This window comes from Brachyhypopomus gauderio, chromosome 20 (assembly GCF_052324685.1).
Source record: "Brachyhypopomus gauderio isolate BG-103 chromosome 20, BGAUD_0.2, whole genome shotgun sequence".
In the NCBI taxonomy this organism is placed as follows: Eukaryota; Metazoa; Chordata; class Actinopteri; order Gymnotiformes; family Hypopomidae; genus Brachyhypopomus; species Brachyhypopomus gauderio.
Window position 1 is genome coordinate 8673935 of NC_135230.1, and position 23825 is coordinate 8697759.

General features: G+C 46.5%; 2 protein-coding genes across 3 annotated transcripts; one reads left to right on the forward strand and one right to left on the reverse strand.

The window, feature by feature from the left end:
• Positions 1 to 45: 45 nt before the first annotated feature.
• pdcd11 (programmed cell death 11) lies at positions 46 to 17569 on the forward strand. 2 transcript variants are annotated; one of them, XM_076983311.1, is made up of 36 exons: positions 46 to 166; positions 584 to 699; positions 798 to 917; positions 1311 to 1478; positions 2558 to 2719; positions 2859 to 2982; positions 3200 to 3375; positions 3518 to 3625; positions 3776 to 3985; positions 4193 to 4317; positions 4820 to 4880; positions 4983 to 5129; positions 5423 to 5674; positions 6062 to 6187; positions 6445 to 6639; positions 7053 to 7223; positions 7673 to 7886; positions 8600 to 8752; positions 8939 to 9051; positions 9225 to 9709; positions 9887 to 9946; positions 10040 to 10127; positions 10212 to 10301; positions 10668 to 10770; positions 11146 to 11323; positions 11512 to 11574; positions 12192 to 12311; positions 12429 to 12551; positions 12822 to 12993; positions 13080 to 13226; positions 13348 to 13500; positions 13623 to 13873; positions 14059 to 14227; positions 14313 to 14466; positions 16611 to 16776; positions 16952 to 17569. In XM_076983311.1, exons 2-36 carry the CDS (start codon positions 598 to 600, stop codon positions 17124 to 17126), a joined length of 5424 nt encoding a protein of 1807 aa, XP_076839426.1. In that variant the 5' UTR covers positions 46 to 166; positions 584 to 597; the 3' UTR covers positions 17127 to 17569. The 2 variants fall into 2 exon arrangements, with proteins under 2 accessions (XP_076839426.1, XP_076839425.1); XM_076983310.1 differs by having other exon boundaries at positions 48 to 166; positions 579 to 699.
• A 523-nt stretch (positions 17570 to 18092) lies between these two features.
• On the reverse strand, positions 18093 to 23326 carry LOC143484532 (RING finger protein 122). The gene is made up of 6 exons (XM_076983313.1): positions 22137 to 23326; positions 21155 to 21305; positions 20770 to 20812; positions 19578 to 19619; positions 19011 to 19093; positions 18093 to 18511 (listed from the first exon to the last, which is right to left on the reverse strand). Exons 1-6 carry the CDS (start codon positions 22159 to 22161, stop codon positions 18388 to 18390), a joined length of 468 nt encoding a protein of 155 aa, XP_076839428.1. The 5' UTR covers positions 22162 to 23326; the 3' UTR covers positions 18093 to 18387.
• Positions 23327 to 23825: the final 499 nt, after the last annotated feature.

Genomic DNA, 23825 nt, shown 5'->3' on the forward strand with positions numbered 1-23825 from the left:
TCCTGCCCATCCTATAGGTCGTTTTTGCAGATTTTTTTTTTTACTTTTAAATCCCACCCACCCTTGTTTATTTCCGGGTCACTATCATGGCACGCTTTGAGGAGAACATGTGAGGTTGTTGATGAAGTTAACACGTTAGAGCGATTACAGTCTTCCGTTTGTGAATGTGGGTGAACTGCACAGTGCAAATTAATTTCTTCTTTTCTTAGCAGCCTAAATTGTGAAATTGTACAGTATGCAGTATAACGTTAGCAGAGTGTGTATATATAAACTTAGCTAGGATAGCTAGCTTCGCTAGTTCTACAGTTTTTAACATGCTTTGCTGTAGACCAGCTGGTACAGAATCTAGAGGCTTTGATCAGAGATTATCATTTACGTTATGCTGTTGTTTTTTCTTCTTGATGGGTAAACATTCTCGATTTTCTGAGAATTAACTGCGGTCAAGGCTTTGCTGGCCAGGACAGTATGCTAACTAACTATCTAGTGAGCTAACATTGCCACCTAAGTGAGGTTTGATCTTGGATAGTAGATTTTGCAGAGTAACGTTGCGTCTGAATCTTGTTCGTGTCCCATGTTAGTGTAGATTTCCACTGAATCATGGCGTCCATAGATGAAGATTTCCCTCGTGGTGGCTCGGCCAAGAAAGCCTCTGAACCCAAACCTGCCAAACCCCGGGTGGAGGTCGACAATCTTTTTGAGGTAACACCCGACATCTTTCCCTCCTAAAACCCCAGATGATCGAGTTTATGTCTTTCACTTTGAAAACACGATTATTTTTCCTCTGTGATTCCTTTCAGACTCGAAAACCGGAGACAAAAAAGAAAAAGAAGGCTAATAAACAGGAACGGGACAAGACACCTCAAGCTGGAGGTCTGAAGCTCAACACAGCCAGTAATGTGGACATCCTGCACCTGAAGGTGGGAGCTGATGAAGGAACCATCGTTCTCCGAAGGGCTTCAAACTTTTGGACACACATCTCTCAGACTAATTTGGTCCAGAGTTGATCTTTGATTCTGGAGTAGATTTTTGAGTGAGATTCGGGCTTCTGAGTTGAATTTGGTTAAGTGTTGAACAACAGGCTTTTATGTTCGTCCCCCAAAATTCCTAGTAACAAATCAATGCTAAATGAAAAACCTTTTATTCTGAAATACATATCCTGCAAACCTAACCTTTATTAGTTGAGACCCATGTTCAGGCATTTAAAGCACTCCTTTAACTGTTTGATTCTGGACACGCACATTGTCACTCTTTGTCATAAATTCCAGTTGTGTCTGATGTCAGACCTCACCACTGATATGCTCCTCTTGTAGAATCTGAAGGTGGGCACCGTCATGCTTGGCTGTGTGAAGGAGGTCTCCGAATTCGAAGTTGTACTGGGTCTTCCTAACGGCCTCAAAGGATACCTGCCCATTTCTAGCATCTGCAAGGCATACAACAAGATCCTCGGCAAGATGCTGGACGGTGATGGTGATCTTGAGGTAACTCGCCCCAACAAGACAAGCAGCATGGAGCTTTGCACAGTTTGCAGCAGTTATACAAATCATTCACTGTGTGAAGCGCCTTTACTATTACTGTCTTCCCACAGTTCTCTCTATGACCTAGAAACACTTCAGTGCTTATAAGTAATGTAGGGATAAAGGGCACACATTAAGGAAGTATTATATTATAAGGAAGTATATATATATATATATTTTTTAATCTAGATTAATCTCACTGAAATCTTGAAATTAATCTAGATTAATCTATATTAAAATGGCTCATATGCGTGCTACCCAAGTAATGACTAAGTCAGTTTTTGAGATAGGGTTTCTTAATACAGAGGGTGCATTAGACCAGGGGCTCATCTCCTGTTTCCAAAATGCATCAGTGACTGCTTGAGGAAGCTGTTCTACTTTGATACTTGAAGAAAAAAAAACATGCTCAAAAAAATGTAGGCTACTCGTGTTCAACGGTTTATTCAGTTAAACATGAATTTGTAAGCCTACATACTGTACATAAAAAAGGGTTGATAACATGTTTATTCAGCTAAACATGATATTTGAAATGTAAACCAACATTTAGTACATTTAACCTCACGGACGTAATTTGGGGGGGAGGGGGGGTGCTGGGCAGTTTTAACGGTTAAAAAGAAATATTTCAATAGCGACGAATCTAGCGCTAGGACCATACAGAAAACGATCGCTCCGCCACGAACCTGGCGACTTCGTGGCTGCATCCATGTAAACACACGTACGTTTTGTAATTCACAGGTTTGAAAACTCGTTCTCGCCCCTACTGTGCAATTTGTTTAGGAATACAGCCGAGCTAAACTATCAAGTTGAAAGTCATCATAGTTTGCTTACCCATTTTGACCCAGTTCCCAACCAAACTTAAGAATAGATTAACGGCGATAATTTTTATATCGCCCGATAAGAGTATCAAATTAACGAACGCCGTTAACGCTGTTAAGGGCCCACCACTAATATATATATTAGTAGTGTAATTGTGTGTTGTGAAGCTGCATTAGATGAGTACCTAAAGTGTTGTGTGTGTGTGTGTGTGTGTCTCCTGCCTGCAGGACGTAGTGTCCCCCTCTCACCTCCTCACCCCAGGTCTGCTGGTCAGATGCGTGGTGTCGTCCTTAGAACAGTCCAAGGAGGGCTTCGTCATTCTCAAAGTCTCCATCGACCCAAAAGAGGTCAACAAGGAGCTCCACTCCAGCTCTCTCAAAGCGGGCATGGTTAGTTCATCATCTCACCAGAGACATCTAGGAACTCGTAGCCATAAGTTGATTAGTAAGGATGTACATTGAAATGTGAATTTCCTCATGTGTATACCATTTAAGTGCTCTAAATTCATTATTTTCCCTGTGGCTTTAGACTCTTGGTGGGTGTGTGGAGAGTGTAGAGGATCACGGTTTTCTTATCGACATTGGAGTCCGAGGAACTAAAGCCTTCCTGCCCAAAGAGACCAAAAAGAACGGAGCAAAGTCATTCAAACGAGGTTAGAAGAGAGGAGAGATCCTTGTAAACCTGGTTCCAATAACCATTTTGAATGATGCTAACATCATTCAGGATGTTCTGTCTAACATCCAACCAGAAACTCAAATTTGTGGTTCCACGAATTGTGCTTTTCAATGTGAAAAGCTGACAGAAAAGAGTCACATTTACCTGTCCTGGATTCGTGTAAAGCTCAGGTGTGCATGACCTCGTCTACCCAGATCTCAAGGTGGGTCAGTACGTGACCGTCCTGCTGGTGGAGGTGCAGGGCGGAGGCCGGGTGGTGCGCCTCTCCCTGGACCCCATGGCCGTGGCGGAGGCCATTGCTGAGATCCAGCACGGCTGGACCCTGGGCAGCCTGGTCCCCGGACTTCTGGTTCAAGCTCACGTAAAGAAGGTAAAGACTTTTTAAGTCAAAAGCTTAAAAGATTCAAAAAGGCTTCAAAGATTCTGAGCATAATATAAATGATGTAGGCAGCTGAAGTTCCTAGTTGCTGTGTCTTCATGTCGGCGGGTGAACCAGTAGGTCTTTTCTGTAGGTAACCGCTCATGGACTGGTTGTGACATTCCTCGCATCTTACACCGGCACGGTGGACTTCATGCACATCGACCCAGGCAAAGCGTCCACATACGCCATTGGTGATAAGGTAGGACCACGATCCACGTTCCAACTGCAGGGATCGTTTAACGTGGAGAGAGCTGGATGAATTTCATCTTTCGAACCACTGGAGGTGGTGTCATCTAAGGACAGATGTAAAGCCTAACGCAACCGTATTTTGGTTCTCCCCTTCCTTCAGGTGAAGGCTCGCGTTCTCTATGTGGAGCCCTCTTCTCGCTTGGTGGGCTTGTCTTTGCGCAGCCACCTCCTGCCACCAGGGGGCGACGTGTTGGATAGGGAGCCGTGCGAGCGCGTAGGCGAGGTGCTTCACGGCTGCAAGATGAGCGCCGTTCACCACCACTCGGGAGCCGTACTGGAGCTGCCCGACGGAGCCGTCGCCTTCGTCCATGTGAGTGACGTGCAGGTTTGGCGCGGAGCTCGACTTCACGGCCGAATTTCCACTTACCTCCATTTTTGTGGTCCTCAGCCTGACACCTAAACAAACAAACGAAATGGGAACCTGTCGTCGTTTTAGCTTCTTTGCAAACGGCTGTTGTGACGCGGCTGTGTCGTGTGCTAACCGATTGGTTCGATGTTCGTCTTGTGGTTGTGACAGAAAAATCAAATGAAGGAGCCCAAGGAGGAGTTTAACCTGAACAGACAGTTGGCCCAGACTGAGCACACACTGAGGATCACAGGCTTCTCCTCACTGGAGCAAATGTACCTGGCAACACTGCGCAAGTGAGTGTGTGTGTGTGTGTGTGTGTGTGTGTGTGTGTGTGTGTGTGTGTGTGTGTGTGTGTGTGTAATACTACAATACATGAGTCTGCAGTCTCTACCATGCAAGACTGGACACTTTGTTATAAATGATGCAATCGATAAGGTTTGCGTGGCTACAGAGTATGTTCAGTCTATGTTCTGTCACTGTGCACTTATTCGGGATCGGTTTGCCTAATAAAGTGACCAGCGAGGTGTCACGGTTGGTGTTTGATGAGCGTACACTCATGGGCATCATTCAAACACCTCATCCTTCATTTCAGCGTTTGGCTTGGGCAATAAATTGTTCCATGAGTACTTTAAAGGCTTCCACTAAAGGTGTCTGAAAATAGAAGGATGTCTTTCTCCGTTTCACTGTTGTGACTAATCCTGTGTTTACACAGGGAGACAAAACGAAGCTGGTCTGGTGTGAGTACGGTTTGTGAAGGCTCTGCATTGACTTTCTTTTCCGTTTCGTGTCTTGAAGGAGCATTGTCGATGCAAAATTCTTCAGCTACCTGGACATCAGTGTGGGCCAGCTCATTGAGGTGGGTGTTCTGGAATGTTCCGCCTTCCCGTCCTGCGGCGTGGGGCACGTCTGCGTTGAAACGGCAGAACCGGACCTCTAAACATTTGATGTGTTCTTTCAGGGCACCATACAGCGCTTGGAGCAGTACGGGATGCACGTGAAAATCTCTGACCACGTCAAGGGCCTGGTTCCCAGAATCCACCTGGCCGACGTTGTCCTCAGCAACCCTGAGAAGAAGTTCAAGGAGGGCATGAGGGTGATGTGCAGGGTGAGCTGCTCACATATTTCAAATGTAATAGGAAGGGAAAAAGGGGTTTTGTTACTTGGCCCAGAGTGCTTTTGTCCAACAGGACAAAAGGTCTGTGTGTTTTTTCAGAAAATCTTGCAGAAAGTGGGACAAGGCCATTTTCTGTCTGGTGGATGTGTGCATGATCTTCCCATTTTTCTCCTCAAATGGCCCAAAACGCTGTTTGAAGAAGCTTGTTTGGAGTAAAGAAATGAAACAGTTGAGGGTTGTCTTCTGAAAACAGATGTGCGTACAACTCTGCGCCTTCACCGCAGGTTCTATCGGTGGATCCGGCAAACAAAAAGCTGGTTCTGACCAGGAAGAAGGCCCTGATCGAGTCCCAGTTGCCGGTCTTCACCACGTACGCGGACGCCCGACCCGGCCTCGTCTCCCACGGCTTCGTCGTGAGCATCAAGGACTTCGGTTGTATCGTGCGCTTCTGCGGCGACGTCAAGGGCCTGGTGCCAACGATGGAGCTGACTGCAGAGCCCATCTTCAACGCGAAGGGTCTGTTCTACATCGGGCAGGTCAGCGAACCGCCGTGCTCTGCAGCTTCTTCTCCAGGGGCCAGGACATGCCCGAATTTGGGCTGAACTGCACTAGGTGTTCCTCAAAGAACCTCCTGAGAGTGTCTCCGTGCCCTTAAGGTTCACCTGATGAGCTCTCCCTCAAGTAGCGAGGGAGTGCTTTGAAGAGCGGCCTGTGCTTAAGTGTTTGTGTTTTGTCCACGATCTTGGCATCTCCAGCATTTTAAACAATAGCACTTTAGGTATTGATCTCTCATATTTATTTTTGGTATTGATTTCTTGCAAGCTAGTTCAAATGCTTCATTTCACAGTTACATGTGTGGATGAGTATGAGGAAAAAATTTGTTGACCCATTTCCTTTTCTGCCCCCTATACTCCGTCACACAGGTGGTGAAGGCCAAAGTGTTGAATTGTGATGCCCAGGCTGAGAAGCTTCTCCTTTCCTTCAGAGCAGTGACTCAAGAAGACGTGCACCAGGTCGACGTTGCAAAGTTCACCTTTGAAGTTGGCAAGGTGAAGTATCCAAGGACCTTTTCATTTGCTTAACGCAAGGTAGCGTTCACATGATGTTGTAAGTGAGACAGAGTTCATTGCTTTGTTATGACCACATTGATCTTCAACCTGAGCTAAACGGCTGTACTTTGGCGTCTTAAATCACTTTAAATGACCACCAGCAAATAAATGTAAATCCTCACATTCTTTTCTTTTGTATCATATGTATTTAAATTTTTTAAAAAGCACTCATTCTATTTTTCTTCTCGTTTTGTCAGAAAGTAAAAGCCGTAGTGCTCAGGAAGGACCTGACTGGCCTTCAGGTGTCCATTCTTCCAGAGAAGGTCCCTGCTCTCCTTCCCACAGTGCATCTCTCTGACCATGTGACCAATTGCCCTTTACTGTGGGCGGGACTACAGGAGGGCGACACTGTCTCTAACGCTGTGTGTCTGAGCAACAGCAAACAAAGCATTGTATCCTCTCCTGCAAACTTAATTTGGGTTCAGTTTTTCCTCAATAACGTTTTTGAGACTTCTTTTTCCACTCCTCGGCGATACAGTCTGTTACGCCTATAATAGCTTTGTCAGGGTTTTGCATCTCGCTGGCATGCTGGGAAATTCAGATCAGGGACTGTTTTGGATTCATTAACACTCAGAGTACACATCCACGCTCTGACTCGAGGGGAAAGATGCTTCAAAAATGACACCGGTCATGATGCCATACTGGGTACAATTTCAGTACTCCTCATTGTCCAGTGTCCAATACCTGTTCAGTTCACCAGTGTTTTTTGTCGTGATGTTTTTACTTCCTGGGGTCGTGGTGATTTGCATGTCACCTGCGAGACAAGGTGAGGTCCGCCCGTTCCTTAACCTCGCCCCCTCTGCAGACTCTTACTAAGAAGCCGCTGTTGATGGCAGCGCTGGAGGCGGGTGCCATGGTAACAGCCTTCTCGGAGCTGAAGGTGGGCGTGACCATGCTGGGATGGGTGAAGAGCATCATGCCCTTTGGAATCTTCATCGACTTCCCCCATGGGCTCTGTGGTCTCGCCCCCAAAGCCGTGAGTCGCCATGATTTCTCTCTTATGCTCGCCTGTCTCGCTCATTCACAAGCACCACCACCAGGGGGCAGTATTTAGTTGTTTTTGTTGATTTGTAAATTTTCTTTTCAGTTAGAGCTCGTTGCCTAGGTGTTCAGTTTTTTTTTATTTAAAGACAGCCTGAACACTTATTTATTTTTATTTGTTAATCTTTAGATTTCTGGTTTTTCCAAAAAGTGTGTTGACTTTAGCCCTCAGCTAAACTGACATTTTTACTACATAATCGTGGATTTAAGGCAGGCAGATAAAATATTAGACAACAATTTAGTAAATGTATTAAATATCGGGCAAGTTTAAGCTAGCTAGTAAGCTAGGTGTTTGTCATGAACTGACTGCCTGAGACACTGTTCATGGTATACCGAAAGCCGTCCTCTGATCAATGCTGTGTGCAAATCTGGCTCCCCCTGTAGGCGATCAGCGATAAGTTCATCACAGACACAGCAGGGCTGTTCGAGGTGGGACAGACTGTCCTGGCCAAGGTGACCAACATGGACGAGGAGAAGCACCGGTTCCTGGTCAGCCTGAAGCTATCAGATGTGAGCTTGGCAGAGGGAGATGCCCAATACAGGCTGATCCAGGGTCAGCTTGAGAGACGGACCATCCTGGACATGATGACTTCTAGAGGTAGGAGACTGGTGTTGACAGCCAGATGAAATGTAAAAGTGAAATGTTATGATAATTTAAAAAAAAATAAAAATTAATGGCCTTGAGGATTTTACTGTAGCTAGTGAATTTTTTTTTTAATTATTATTAATTTCTTTTTTTTACTTATGTGAATAAATGTTTTAAATGTAGCTAGCTAGCTATCACAGTTTGGTGTTGCTAACATTACACAGCTGTGTGTTTGTACCGACTCCTTTGTAGCTTCTTTACCATTATACCATTACATATCTTCATGAGTGAACACACATACTACATGCTCATTAGTGTTACCACGTGTTAATTAAGTGTTAATTTACCACTCAGGATGTATAGTAAGACGGCTCAGTTTCTGCTTCCACTGGAGTGGGTGGCGGTTCATGCCCAATTTCCTCTAATGGAGGCTTTGTTCGGTGAAACCTGGAGCTGATGTCTTTTGCACGTAGTGTCACAGCTTCTGAAAACCACTGGACAGCCCTAGCTGTGCCCCGGGCAGGGCAGTGCTGCTCCTTGTGGCAGAACCGGGAATTGCAGCCACCTTGGTTGTTTGCTGCGCTCGAGTTACGAGTTCAGACTTGCATGTTGGAAATTGTTCAATGTGAATTGGCCCCTAGCAGCTATTTGATGAATTTTTCTGTTTCAAAGTATTTTGATGAGTCATTATTAAATCAGAGTTGCCTTAAAAATTCTGTTTCCAGATGATTCTGCCTCGATGCAACAACTAGCATCCGTAGCTTTAGGAGACAAACTAAAGATGACGGTCGGCGAGACGATGGAGGATGGCTCTGTCTGTCTGATCTCAGACCAGCTCAGGGACGTCACTGTGTCAGCCTCCAAGTACCACACAACAGGTTGTGGTTCATTTGCATAAGTGCACATTTATCTCTGTGCAAATTTTGCTCTGCTGTAGCCACATAATGGGCCTTTTCTTATTGGCCTGTAAATTCTGTAAATTTGCATACCCTTGTTGACTCCTTGGCTGTGTGCAGCCAATCACCTTTCACCAACACTTAACGATGCACGCTCAATGGTTGTAGGTGTGAACACCACCCCAGGTCGGCAGATCACTGCTGTGGTGCTCCATGTTGACCCTGTGACCCCTCAGGTGCACGTGTCTCTCCTACCAAAGCTAACGGAAAAGAAGAAAAAGGTGTGTGTGTGTGTGTGTGTGTGTGTGTGTGTGTGTGTGTGTGTGTGGAGAGAAAAGCATGGCTATAAATATTTAAATGAATGTGTACAGTCTCAATGGGGTAAATCACATATGATGTAAATATTGGATACTTTTTTATGTGAAGGTTTCTTTGGTTTTTGTTGTGTGTGTAGTTGGAAGAAGGTTCCCAACACACCGCAACAGTCCAATATGTGGATGAAGACTTCGCCATCATCTCATTGGGCAGCACCGGTCACCTGACCATGGTCTCCATGACGATCCATCTAAACGAAGTCTTCCGCTTTGATTCGGAGAAGCTGTCGGTGGGCCAGAAACTGACCGTAATTGTCATTGAGCCGAAGTGTGAGGACCTGGGGGGGCGGAGCCTCGTCGCACGGCAACCGAGTGATGCCTTGCATGGGCTTGGAACCTTCAAGTGCAAAGACCAATACGAGATCGGGCAAGAGGTCACGGCCGTGATCAAAGCGATTAAACCCTTGCACGTGCAGCTCAGCCTGCCAGGCGGAGGTGTGGGGAGTGTACACGTGTCCCAAATCCAGGAGGCTCCCGCAGTGGGAAGCTCCCCAACATCATCCCTGAAGATCGGCACCGAAGTGAAGGCCCGGTTCATCGGGCATCATGATGTCAAGGGCCACAAGTAAGCCTGGCTACTTCATTTGTGCCTTAGTTCTCACTTTGGGTTTAACAAATGGGTTCAAGTTTAGACCCCGTACACTAAAGCTGAGAAGCGAAGCTTCTTCCGTTGTTGGACTCGGAACGTGAGACGCTGATTGCTGTTCTTTCGAATGTTTATTTATTTTTTTTGTCTCCACAGTTTCCTCCCCATCTCTCACGCCAACTTAATCACACTGCCTGAATTCAGTCTTCTGCCCAGGTATCGAGCTTTTCATCACTAATGGGCGCAGGGAGCTCAGAACTCTGTCTGCGAAGAGCAAAGCAGTAATGTACATGTTCTCCTCCGTTCCAGGAAGACGGAGGAGGACGTGGATGTCCAGACTTGGGAGAACATACGCAAGTACACACCTGGAGAGGAGATCAGGTGCTACGTATCCAAAGTAGGTGCAGCGAGTGTGCGTTCGCGTGTGAAAAAGAGCCCGTTTTAGCCACCTTTTGCAACGCTTGTCGTCGAACTCTTACAGTACGTTCCAGAACAGAAGTACCTGGAGATCGCCGTGTCTCCCAAAGTGTACGGAAGAGTCGAGCTGCTGGCCATGACCAAGAAACCTCGAGTGAGTACATTGCGATCCTTCCGTCCCGCGTCCGCTCGATCAGGATTCAGCCTGCAGCCACCTTTGCCGTAGAGTTAATAGAGCAGGACCGCATCAGTGTGGTGATGAGGGGGGCACAGGAAGTAGTGATGTCACTTCCTTAATGATGACCTCACCAGCTGAGGTGGGTAAGCACGACATCGCCAGCTTTTTTGCCGCCAGCGACCGGTCACGTTTTTTCCGAGAGCGTTGAAGGGAAACGTTTTTGAGAGTGATCAGAAAGATGCTTTTGCTGTCTCCTAATCCTCTTCCTTCGTTTTCAGGTCAAAGCCAGAGTAGTCACGATGTTCTGTTTTTTTTTTGTATTCCCCTTGCTGTGCTGCCCAGGAAGCAAATTACCTCAAAAAGCTCTTCAGGTGCGGTCAGTGTCTGATGGCGAAGGTCGTCTGGGTCAGCATCAACTCTCAACAGCTCAATCTTTCCCTCATAGGTAATGTTCCAACGTTTTAACCGATCTCACTTGGGCGTGGGGACGGCACCGCCTCCGTAGAGCATGAAATGCTTTTAAAGCGGTGATCCATATTCATGCTGCAGCTGCCCCGCAGAAGGGCAGAATTGAGACGTTTAGCACCGTCTGCAGCTGAAGCTGCAATAACGGCTGAAACTAGAGGGCGGAGTTAAAACGGATAAGTGGTTTTCTGCCATGCCAGGCAGCACACTTTTCTCCACCTGATCAACTAGTTGAGTCATGTTTGTTTTACACACACACACACGCACACACACGTCGTGCTCTGCCGTGATTGTGACTCCATCGAGTTCCTCCCTCGGGTCACATCAACGTTTCCTGTGTGCTCTGTTGCCGTAGGGACGCACCAGCTCAAGCAAGGAACCGTTACCATGGGAATGGTTCAGGAAACCGACCCCCAGAACGGCCTGGTGCTGAAACTGCCATTTGGGAATTGTGGCTTGGCTTCTCTGACGGACCTATCAGACACGTACATGGATGACCCACTCCAGCAGTACAAAGTGGGCCAGCTGGTCAGGTAGGGCCCGGTGGACTTGTTTACTTGTTTATTTAGAGGATTGTGTGATTCCCAGACTTTGTACCTAAAATGGGTGTGGCTGAGCAGAATGTTTATTGTGAAGTCAAGTCTTGACATTTTTGAGAATTATACCTGCTGTGTGTGTGTGTTCTCAATTGGTGTGTGATTGCCTGTGTGTATATCTGCAGGTGTTGCATCCTTCAGGGACAGAAGATTAGAGGCAAAATGATCGTGTCTCTGCGTCTGTCCAGGTACGAGAGGCGCGCTTGCTCACGGCCTGGTCTGGTCTAAACCTAGACTGCACCTAGACATAGACCGTGAAGGACTTTTAGCGGTGTCCCCATCCAGTGTGACCACAAGACTGCTCTGTAGAGACGGCTCCAAGAGCCCATATTCGCCCCTGGACGTCTGTTTGTCCTCACTGGAGTGTACTGGGGTGTGAGGTCAACCGAGGACGCTGACACCGTGCTGATACACGCGTTCCAACACAACACACCGCTCCACTCGAGTGTTGGGAATGGTGCGTTAGCTAAACTGTATCGGGGTTAGCGAAGGTCACGAGGTTCAGTGGGGTTCATAAACTGACCTTGGATGAATGGAATATATATGAAGTGTTGGTGCATACTGACAGCTACAGTGTAGCTACAGCTACTCTTTGTAAAAGAGATTTTGAATCTCAATGGGACTTCCTGGTTAAATAAAGGTTAAATTAAAAAATAAATAGCTGCACTTGTAACAGGCTGAGGGACATCTAATACAGAAGCAAATGGGGATATGTACAAAGGTATTGGTTTGTAATGAACGGTTGCTGTGCGTGTGTGTTACGTGTGGAAGTCGTCAGATCTCTGTCTTCTGCGATATTCTTCAGGACCCATGGTGATGAGGCCCCGCCCATCGTGGACGTAGATTTTGACTCCACATCTGAGCTTTCAGAGGGCCAGGTTGTACGAGGCTACGTCAAGGACATCGGAAAAGGAATATTTGTGAGGTATGTTAGGATTTTAGAGTGTGTGTGTGTGTGTGTGTGTGTGTGTGTGTGTGTGTGTGTGTGTGTGTGTGTGTGTTTTCAATGCTCCTCACACTTTGTCCTGTTTACCTTGTTCAGGTTATCAAGATCAGTCATAGGAAGAGTCCTGATCCAGAACGCCACTAATTACTTTGTGTCCGACCCTGAAATACTCACCAAACACATTCCCCACAATGCCCTGGTGACAGCCAAAGTCCTACAGTAAGACATTACAATACACAGCAGGGTCTCCTGCCTGTGCAGACTTGTATGGGTGGTAATTTTCTCAGAATCGTTTCCATAAAGACCCACAAGAGAGTGCACTGCCATAATCTTAATATTGTTTCACGGTATGATTAAATATTACACAAGAAAATGATGACGGGAAACGATACATGTTTCAGCGTGTTTCACTGTAATGTGTAGAAGTCATAGTTTCAGCTGAGTGGGGTTCCCTTGTCCCATGGGTTTAGCCTAATGTGTTATTCTCAGTGTTGACGCACAGAGCGACCACGTGGACCTCTCCCTGCTCCCCGAGGACACTGGGAAATCCGACGTTCTCCCAGAATCCCTCGGGCTCCCACTGCGTCTGAGGGGAAAGGACAAAGAGAAATATGATAAAATGAGCAGCAAGAGAAAGCGCAGTGCCTCCGAGAGCAAGCAGGTGTGTGTGTGTGTGTTAGGGCGAGTGGGGGCTGTGCGTGTACTTTACTGAGGATTAAGTTGAGGCTTCCCTCTTAACCTCTGAAGGACGGAGCCAAAAAGAAGAGACCAAAGAAACAGAAGGAGGACGCGATGGAGGAGAAGACAGAGGAGACGCCTCCACCAGCCGAGGACCTGGACAGTGGAATCGACGTGTTTTTCAGAGAGGAGGAGATCAGACAAGCCAAGAAAAAGGTGACCTCCCAAACGTGACTTCCCAACATCAATTAACCGTGCCAAGTACTTCAGAGACTTTGGCTGGAGGTTTTACGGCCGTACAGAGCTTGTCTTTCCCCACTCTTGCGTGCGTGTTTAGGGCAAAAGTAAGCCCGAGGCTCCACGTCAGCGTGCTAGCCTGCAAGTGACGTCCGCGTTCTGTTGGGACGCAGCGCTGAGCTCTCTCAAGCCGGCCGTTGAAGTAGACAAGGCGTGCGAGTCGAGCGCCGAGGAGGATGACGAGCGGAGCAAGGTGACTCACCCCAGACCTCTGCCACTCGTCGCTGTATTTGCCCCAGTAAAGTGACTGGTGATTGAGTAGCGTCCCATACAAATGCACACATATGCTCAAACCCCCCCCCACCCCACCCCCAGCCAGCGAAGAAGTCCCGGCGGGAGGCGGAGCAAGAGCGCCAGGAGGCGGAGCGTAAGCTGAGCAGGCTGGAGGCGGAGCTGCAGGACCCCACGGCGCGGCCGGAGAGCCCGGCACAGTTCGAGCGCCTCCTGCTGTCGTCGCCGGACAGCTCCGTGCTGTGGCTGCAGTACATGGCCTTCCACCTGCAGGCCACGCAGATCGAGCAGGCCCGCGCTGTGGCCGAGAGAGCCCTGCGCACCATCTCCTTCAGGTGGGTGGGGGCGGGGTCAAGTTTGGGTGTAGCCGGGTGTGTTGGAGAGAGGATGGATGAGGATTTTCAATGCGTGAACACCTGATGTCAACCATAATGACTTTAGCCTGGTCTCAATTAGAAACTTGTTGTTGTTGTTTTTCGCTCCTCCAAACGTGACCCGTCTTTCACGTGTGCGCGCCCAGGGAGGAGCAGGAGAAGCTGAACGTGTGGGTGGCCCTGCTGAACCTGGAGAACATGTACGGCACCGAGGAGAGCTTGAAGAAGGTCTTCGAGCGCGCAGTCCAGTTCTGCGAACCCATGCTGGTCTACCAGCAGCTGGCCGACATCTATGCCAAATCTGGCAAGGTCAAGGTGAGGGGGTCAAGGTCAAGTTTCATTCGCTGTGTTTGAGGAGTCATAGGAGTCATTTTGTGTGTGTGTGTGTGTGTGTGTGTAGGAGGCGGAGAGTTTGTACAAGAACATGGTGAAGCGTTTCAGGCAGCAGAAGACCGTGTGGCAAAGTTACGGGTCTTTCCTGCTGCGCCAGGGACAGAGTGACGCTGCCAACGCTCTCCTGCAGAGGGCGCTACAGAGCTTGTCCAGCAAAGAACGTAAGTGATGCTTTATGCGCCGTTTTTCACAGTTATGCGCCAAGGCTAGTCTGCCATGCCTTGCTATTTCAACTCTAGCCATGTTTATTAGAGATGCATCAATTGATTGGCTGGTGACGGGAAACGTAAGTTTTTCTGTGTGATTGACCAGTGATCGGCTGATCAGTCTCATATAAATGATTCTGTGCCAATCACATCAGCGACACAAATACAAGCACACATGAATAGCACAGTGCTATTACTCACTTTTATTCAGAATTCAGTTCATATGTATATCGAACTTTAAACGCCGCTCACGTGTTTTGTTTACGAGACCGGTGCTGACGCGTGGTGATTAAGAGGAAGGGTCCGATTTTCAGCCGTGTTTTTATTGCTACTTGGGGAACCATGACGCCAGCGTAGAAGTTCTTCACATGAACGAGCTCGCAATTTGTAAAACATGATGGAGAAGTAATCTGTGCAGGACTGACTCAGACGATGACTAATTTAATAAGACATATTTAAAGCAGCATCAACCTGCTGAATAATTGCAATTTGATGAAGCTAACAAAGGCAAAGAGGTCAAAGTTGAAGCTAGTGTGAGGGCAGAACCAGACCCAAGCGTGCAGCCCATGAATGATTTCTTTAACAAGACAAATCATGGAATTCACTGGGTTACCATACATTTTCTATACTCGTCCACACTTTAGAAATTTGCGCAGTGCTAAGCAGGCGTTTCCACAACCTGCCGTTTCGGCGAGTCCCACACTGTTACCAGCCTGACAGCCACGTTTACCACAGCGATGCAGCGGGTGGAACGGAGACAAGGCCAGTGTTCCCCTTGTGTCACGAGACAACACTAGAAATACTGACCCGAGCTCTGGATAGGGGCAACTTCGCAGGTTTGCCCCGCATGGCGCGCCCACTGTGTGAAAGAAGGTCTGCAGGTACTGTGGATCATTACTGGTCCAGTTGTGACTGGAAGGAACATTATCGAGCCTTTTAAACAGTCACACCTAGACAGAACATCATGTGCTGTGGTCGCTGATGGTGAAGATGCTGTGGGGATAAACCAAAGAACATGAGCTGGCACACGTGGACGGGGCCGATTAGATGTGCTGAAGCGTCTCGCTCCTTTTGAGGAGCTATTAGAAGAGATCAGCCCTTAAGTAGCAACAGCCACCAACGCCATTACAGCACTAGTGCGGATCTCTGAGAGCAGACCTGGACCATGGAGTGGGGAGTCTGATGACCATGATGTGGCGGAGAAGGTTCTGCAGTGTCCGGAAGGAGCTTCTGTACACTTTGGCCACTTTTCATTGTTATTATGTAAATGAATTCATTTAAATTTTATTTAAATATTCTTTCTATAGACATGTCAGTGTGGTAGATGCTCGTCATTTGACCTAGACTTCCATTCAAGAATCGATACGTCTCGGCAAAAGTAAAAGATAGAGTGAAAAGATCCTTCTAGCTGTGCTACAGAAGAAGAAGGGAGAAGAAGCAGGAGCATCACATGGTTCCTCGACCACGCATGGAGTCGCCAGTTGCCACAAAGCCACATGGATCACCACTTTAACTATGGTGGAGCTGCCTGCACAGCCCATACAGGTCTACCTGTCGGAGGAGCCCGTCCGCAGCAGCGAGACGGCACTGGCCTTCTGGACGATCAATAAATATCGATTCGCTGCTCTTGCTCCACTTGTTTCTTCACCCCGTGTACAAGTGTTGGCGGCGAGTGCTTGTTTGGCTTGGCTGGACTTGTGGTAAATGACAGAAGAAACAGACGACCTGGTGACGAGGTAGACGAAAACTTGCCATGAATGTCCATGTGACTGTTTAAGTAAACATGTTTTGTTTGGTGGAGTGTCCTATGTCCTGTGTTTCTGTATGTTGTCGTAATTCTTAGAAGAAGAAAAAAAATCTGAATCAACCAGTCATAAGTTAAATAAATTTAAGAAAATTAATCTGGATCGGGCAAAAAAATTGCAGTTGATGCATCTCTAATGATTATGGTGTTGTGATATTGCACCTTGCTATCTTGATATGATTATCACAATCCATAAGAGCCCTCGCTTTTAATGTATAGAATTTTACTTTAAGTGCAAGAGGAGACAGGTAAACCTCTCTGTTCACTGAACTTTCTCCCGTTCTCCCCGTTACAGATGTGGACTTGATCACCAGATTTGCCCGGATGGAGTTTCAGTATGGAAACTCTGAGAGAGCCACGGCCATGTTCGAGAAGGTCCTGAGCAGCTATCCCAAGCGCACGGACCTGTGGTCCATCTTCATAGACCTCACGATGAAGCATGGCTCGCAGAAGGACGTCAGGTGTGTGGAAGGACGGAGTTACTGACGTACTGGCTGAATTCTAGACTTGCTTTACAAATCCTTAAGGCATAATGACAAATTGATAGCCAAAGTCAATATGTAAATATCTACTGCAGTGCTCATTAAGGTGAATTAACCGAGTGTGATATCCAAATTGTTCCTTCGCCCTTTGTAGGGACCTGTTGGACCGGGTGATCCACCTAAGCGTGTCTGTGAAGAAGGTCAAGTTCTTCTTCAAGCGCTACCTGGACTATGAGAAGAAACACGGCACACCTGAGAGCATTCAGGCAGTCAAGCAGAAGGCTCTGGAGTATGTGGAGTCTAAAGGATCTGGAGTATGTGGAGTCTAAAGGATCTGGTGCATGTGCAGTCTAAAGGATCCGAGGCCACAATCTGGAGCCAGAGGCCATTTTAGATCGCTGTGTGGACCAGGAACTACAGGCAATGCAGGGGCAACAATTCCAACCCCATGGATTTGGAAAGACAAAATGTGTCTTAATTTGCCATCTTCGTTTTCTGGCAGAACTCCACCCACTTAGCTTGCCTTGTTTTTGTTTTTTCTTTGGAATCCGATGGACAAATTGAATATTAATGGACATGGTTTCTAGTCTTTTTTTTTTCCTCTTACAAGTGATCACACAAATCAGTTGGTATGGAACCAGAAAACAATTAAAAAAAGGACCAGTGCTTTTGGCAGCAAAATGCTTACAATATACGTTCAAGGTTTTACTGGTATAATGAACATTTGTAATAAACTAATATTAGTTTGTAATAAAACTAATAAAAACACCGATTTGTGAATATAAACGTGCAAGTTTCCAAGTGTCCTTGGTTTAATTCCTAGGAAATTAACCACAAACATGACATTTTTATTTAAAAAAACATTAAACCATACAAAAGAAGAAAAATTGGCCAAAGGTCAACTGGGACTGATACATATACAGTAATGAAGTACATTGTAACTGCTGGTTACTAGTTCATATCTTAATATTTCTTTTAAGCACTAGACAAGTCCCCAGTAAAGACTTGTGGTACCAGTCGAACAGACAAAACACTTTACCTACACTCTACAGCCACGACACCTCAGTGCATAGCAGACTGATTCTCTTGTGGATAGATCGTGCCTCCTTGTAGCTAAGCACTGTTCTAGTGAACAGCAGAGCTCGTCATCACTCGCGCTAGTTCAGTGTTGTTCTTCATTAGCTGGTTGCTTAGAGACAACCCCCCCCCCCCCCCCTCAGGCATACTGGCAACTTATCTGCCTCCCTCTTGACCTCTGACCTTAGCCAGAATGCACTGCTTGAGCTTGGCTCATCTATTCACAAAACGTGGAGCGAAACAGGTGGCTGATTTTTTTTTTTTTGGGCTTTGGCCAATCGGGTGCTGGTTCTCAACTGGAGGCATGTGTGTAGTGTTTGTTGCCCCTGTGTAATGATGCAGCAGGCAGTGTGCGAGGCCTCCAGTGGCCGTTTAGAAGTCCTTCTGGATCTCCTGGAGTGACGGGGGGTCAGGTCACGTGCGCTCCGACGGTGACAGTACTGGAGACGACGAATGAGGCGGCGGGCCAGAGTTTCTGGGGTCGAGACGGGTCTCTCGGGGGTGGGGGTGGGGTCACACCTCCTCGGGGTCTTGCGGGCCCTCCGCTCCCCGGGGGGCGCTGTCGTTGTGCAGCCGCGTGATTGGCTTGTTGCACATGGGGCAGACGCTGCGGATCTCCAGCCACTTCAGCAGGCACCTGATCCCAAACAACCCCAAACAGACCCGGTTACATGAGAGAATTTGCATAATGCTAATAAGCATAATGCTCATTAGCATAATGCTCAATCACATAATGCTCATTAGCATAATGCTCAATCACATAATGCTCATTAGCATAATGCTGATGGGTCATAATTTCAGCAATAGCATTTTTACATGCGCTACCCCTTTAAAGCTTTCAGCTCTCCTCAGACTGCCTGTATGTCAGAAGCATAGAGTTACAAATAACAAACGCGTAAGCACAAACAGAAGCCGACACCGAACTTGTTAACGAGTTCGTTAGATCTCGTTAGATCTACTCTTGGTGTAAGGACTGGAGTTCCTCTCCGGAGTCTCTCACTCGTGTCCATGCTGGTGAATTTCAAGGTGTGAGGGTGAGGTGGCCTGTCCTGAAGAGCAACCATTATGGGAACCTAGAGAACTGTGGCTGATGACCCATGATCCTAAGCTCTGGTGCTATGGTGCTAAGCTCTTACTTCTTATGGAAGGTGTGGGAGCAGGGACACACGCCCAGCTCGTCCCGAGCTCTGAACTCCTCCAGACAGACCGCGCAGGGCTGCTGCAGGAGAAAAACGAGACAGACCGCATCGTTGGTGAAAACGTAAACAAGGTTTCAACTGCACACTTGCTTGTAGATGTAATTGAGCTTGGTCATGCCATGTCATGCCTTTCATGTGCTTGGAGGGAGCTGTTTGTGTAGATTCAAATTTTGTATATATATATATATATATATATATATATATATATATATATATATATATATATATATATATATATAAATAGTGTGTGTGTGTATATATGTATGTATGTATGTATGTATGTATACACATATATAAAGGATTTAGATTTTTTTTACCACAAAGATTCTAAAATTGTGTCAGAGATACAACTAGTAAGATTTCCACCTTGAGGTCTGAAAACCAGCGCAGGTGGAAGAGAGGAAGTGTACCAACCATGCACAAACTCCTCATTCCTCAGAGAGAAGGCAGCTTACATGTGAACACACACACACTCTTGAACCACATCAGAGGCCCAGCACTTACTCCGAGAAGACTCAGCTTCTTCCCGGCCCCTTTCAACACCACCTGTTCAGACAAAACCAGGAAGGAAAATGTCATAAGCAATCTGCGTAGGTAGCGCATGCTGCCGTTGTTAATTCACCACAGGAAGCCCAAATGCGACCGCTTCACAACAAGCCGAGCGTCTTCCGACTCTGAAGTAACGTTCAGCGTCTTAAATGTGACACATCCTCATTTCTCCTCACGAGTCCCACATGCAGTGGGTTCACGTTTGGCCATGTGAGACGAAGGAGCGGCTGAGGTGTTGGCATGTTTGCCACAAGCCGCGTGTAATGCCAGTGTGCCAGACATTCACGCCCACCGTCCTGCATGTGAAGGTCGTCTGTGAGGAGCTGGATTGGGTTTCATGGTGACGCCTACAGAACTCAGGCTATATTTACATCCACTACCCTTAACCCACGATTCACAAATACCATAGCATAATTACTTCGGTCTCTAATAGGGGTGAAATGACATGCATTCATAGATTCACATAGTTCTATATGACTTTTGATTCTTGATTTAAGATTTAATTTTCAATATCTTGTGTTACAAAATTCAATGACTACCAACATGTATAAATATAAACGGCATTGATTGGTTTCGCTAAAGCAGTATGCCTTCATGCCAAAAAAAATATTTTGTAAAACAGTACAATCTAGAAGTATATAATACAGTATAAAACAGTTGTTGCATATGACAGAACCTGGGGACAGACTTAGTTTTTGCTTTTTTCCCCCCAAAACCCCAGTCTATGGTTGCACCATTAGTTCATGAGAAAGCAGTTTTTGACTGAGCTGAACCCATATTTGCTCTCAACTCGCAAATAGCTAAAAGGCCTTGAAGAGTATGGTGGAGTATGAGGGAGTATGGTGGAGTATGAGGTAGTATGGTGAAGTATGAGGGAGTTTGGTGGAGTATGAGGGAGTATGGTGATGTATGAGGTAGTTTAGTGAAGTATGAGGTAGTATGGTGGAGTATGAGGGAGTTTGAGGCAGTATGAGGACATTTGGTGGAGTATGAGGGAGTTTGATGGAGTATGAGGTAGTATGGTGAAGTATGGGGTAGTACAGTATGGTGGAATATGAGGGAGTATGGTGGTGAGTATGAGGTAGGTTGGTGGAGTATGAGGGATTATGCGGCAGTATGAGGCAGTACACTCACTGCATTGCCTTACCTCATTGTAGCTGTACTGCTGTCTAGTATCTTGCTGCTTTAACCTGCAGAGTCCAAGAAGCATAAAGACAGCATCATCTCTGCTTCCTGTTGAACACGGTCCAGTGACATACACACACATTTTTGCTGGTTTTGGAGGTCTCCAAGTTTATTTACATTGAGGAAGTGGTGAGACTGTGTGTTATGTATCGAGTCTTTGTGTGTAATGTCTGTGCTTTTTGGAGTGGTGTTCTCTGTGTGTCTGACTGTGAACATGAGGTGGCATCAGCGGATGTGGGTGTGGAATCTCATAGGGACAGCTCCTACCAGAGTGTGTGTGTGTGTGTGTGTGTGTGTGTGTGTGTGTGTGTGTGTGTGTGTGTGTGTGTGTGTGTGTGCACGCACACCTGAACAGGTAGCAGCAAAAGATGACACTGAGCATGAAGATGAAAAGGCCGATGCCCAGAACGATGACATACACGTTGAGTGGTAGGTGATAAAGATCGTCCGACGTCATATCGCAGTCCGAACGGTGCAGCCCTAGACCACAGAGGCAGCCTACACACACACACACACACTCACAATCACATAATCATGCATATGTGTGCTCATATTAGTAATGGCCAGAATGTGGCTGATCATAAAAGCTAAGGCAAATATTTGGCAAGTACATCCAGTTGCTTTCCGGTCACTGTCCGTGTAAACTGTGCCAAGGGGAATCTGGGTAATTAGCTATGCACAAAGCAAACACGGACAACTGTGGCACCATCTCTAACAAACCACCATCTGGCCCTTGGGGGTGGGGGTGAGTGGATGAGTGAGAGACTGGGGTACCGGCAGGTGGTGTGTATATCAGGGACACTGGGACCCCATTCATAGCCTAGGGACCGTACACCATATTAACATTCACCTTCATTCATACTTTTAATACCATACACAACGTGTATAAGTTATATTTCTGGAAAGCAAGAAAGGGTAGGGTTGTTAATGGGATTGCCACAGAGAGTGTTTACATTGAGATCGCTTTAAACTTTAAAAATTGGTATTGCGGATGGCACTTTACAAAATGGATGTGGATATTTGATACGGAAAAAATACTGTTTGTTGTATTTTGAATAAACCAAAAGTATAATAACAATATATTAAATGGCTGACCAATGTAAACATTTGTCTAGTCTATAAAACTGCCTGTACATTTGAATTTATCTATTTTTTTCGCAATATGTAAACAATTTTGATATTCACATTTCAAAATGTGTAAAAGAAATTAGATTACCAAAGGATTTAATACTCTGAGCATTGTAAAAAAACAAACAAACAAAAAAAACAGAAACACGTTGCCACGAAGTAAAGACGACTTGCGTTTGATAGTTATGTAGATCAACTCACCGTTACACCATTGGAAAGGTTGCATGTAATCCAACTCCGATCTGGTGCCGTAGATTCAGCGCTGTTCTGCAGAAGGGCTCGAGCCGTCAGTTCCGCCTTCACTCACTCGCGATGATCTTCGGCGACGCAAACCGCGGACTCCGTTACGTCGGTCTTCAATCACAAAGGGCTCGAAGTAAAAAAAAAATTGCGGAAGCTTGAAGCGATAACTCGTTTTCAGTTATATTTATTTTAGCTTTGTTACTCGGTTCATTCTCTCGTCCGTTTCTGTCGACAGTGTCGACAAACAAAAGATTTCATGCGCTGTTGGGTTGGTGTGTTGTTGACATACTGTGCCTTGTCACAGACAAAGAGATCATAACATGTCCTTGATATTCGCTTCCTGTGTTTGAAGAATGTAGCAGCTGAAGACGAGGTTCAACGCCAAAATCTCAAATCTTATGCGAGTGTCATCACACACAAATATGATAGATATAAACTGTGGTTCCTTGGTAATACTTGCAGCTTATGGTCTATCGACCTACAAACATGCAAGTATTAAAGAAAAAACAACAATGGCACAGTCCAGATCGACAGTGGAAGCAGCACTTAATGTAGAAACCTTGTAGAGAAAGGCCGCTGTACACCTCTCTCACAAAAGATTTTGACAAGCGTCACCCCTCTTTGATGTTCTTCTTCTTCTTTCAAAGTCTTCTTCTCTCTCTCCCTCCCTTTCTCTGGAAAATGGCTGGTACGTAAGAGGTATTCCTTATCTGGTGAGCAGTGAACCCCTCCGAAAAAAAATCAAAACATAAGACAGTGGCAGCACACAACGCTTCCAGCAGCCTCAAGCTGAGACTTGTATTTCCCCACTGTCTGTGTGCGTCTGCATGTATGCGCCGTGTTGCACGCAGACTGTGGGGGAGTCTTTTCTTTTTCACTCCGCCTCAAACCATCTGGTCTCTCAGTCCGTCCTCCACAAGGGGAAGAAGAGAAAAAGGAATAAAGCCCATGGTGGCCGGCGATAGTATTCGGTTTATCCAGATTTCCGTCTTCTTTCGAAAGGCTCCCGAGTGGCATGCGTGTGTGTTGTGTGTGTGTGTGTGTGTGTGAGGTAAGGTGGTCTTCTCTGGGCTCCTCTCTGCTAGCACCTCCCAGCTTCAGTTTGTAAACAGATCTCTGCTCATGTGATCCCCGGTTTGCCTCGCAACTCCGCTCACCCACTCCCTCTCTCCCTCCCTCCCTTCCATCCTGCGTGTCATTCCCTTCCTCCAATCTCTCTCTTGTACTCCCCCCCCTCGCTCTCCCCTTTTCTCCCCGTCTTTTTTTAGGGGTGACCGCAGTCAGAGGATGACCTCGCTTCTTCCATCTCTCTGCCACTGGGCTGCAGCAGCAAAACACACACACAGACGGGATGCATGTGTCTTGCTGCAGGAACAACGAAAACAACAACACTGACAGGAGAAACAAAGCAGGAGAGAGAGAGAGAGAGAGAGAGAGAGGGAGGGGGACGCACATGCACACATATAGAGAAACAAAAGAGATATGAGCTACAGCAGAAGGCCAGGCGCTGCGATTATGTCGTACCCACCATTCGCCTGATATGATGATAGTATGTTATATACTTATATCACTTCACATTGCTCCTTCACATAAATATAAATATGGCTCTGCACATAGAGAAATGACTTAAGCACAGAATGACTGCCT

Bases quoted from the DNA above. Each gene is read 5' to 3' on its own strand.
- LOC143484532 (XM_076983313.1), bottom strand. From the start codon at position 22,161: ATGCAACCTTTCCAATGGTGTAACG. The intron at 21,306-22,136 runs GTGAGTTGATCT...GTGTGTGTGTAG, and splicing joins ACCTTTCCAATGGTGTAACG to GCTGCCTCTGTGGTCTAGGG. The intron at 19,620-20,769 runs GTAAGGCAATGC...TTGTCTGAACAG, and splicing joins AGCAGTACAGCTACAATGAG to GTGGTGTTGAAAGGGGCCGG.
- pdcd11 (XM_076983311.1), top strand. From the start codon at position 598: ATGGCGTCCATAGATGAAGATTTCCCTCGTGGTGGCTCGGCCAAGAAA. The intron at 6,188-6,444 runs GTGAAGTATCCA...TCGTTTTGTCAG, and splicing joins TCACCTTTGAAGTTGGCAAG to AAAGTAAAAGCCGTAGTGCT. The intron at 9,052-9,224 runs GTGTGTGTGTGT...TTGTGTGTGTAG, and splicing joins TAACGGAAAAGAAGAAAAAG to TTGGAAGAAGGTTCCCAACA.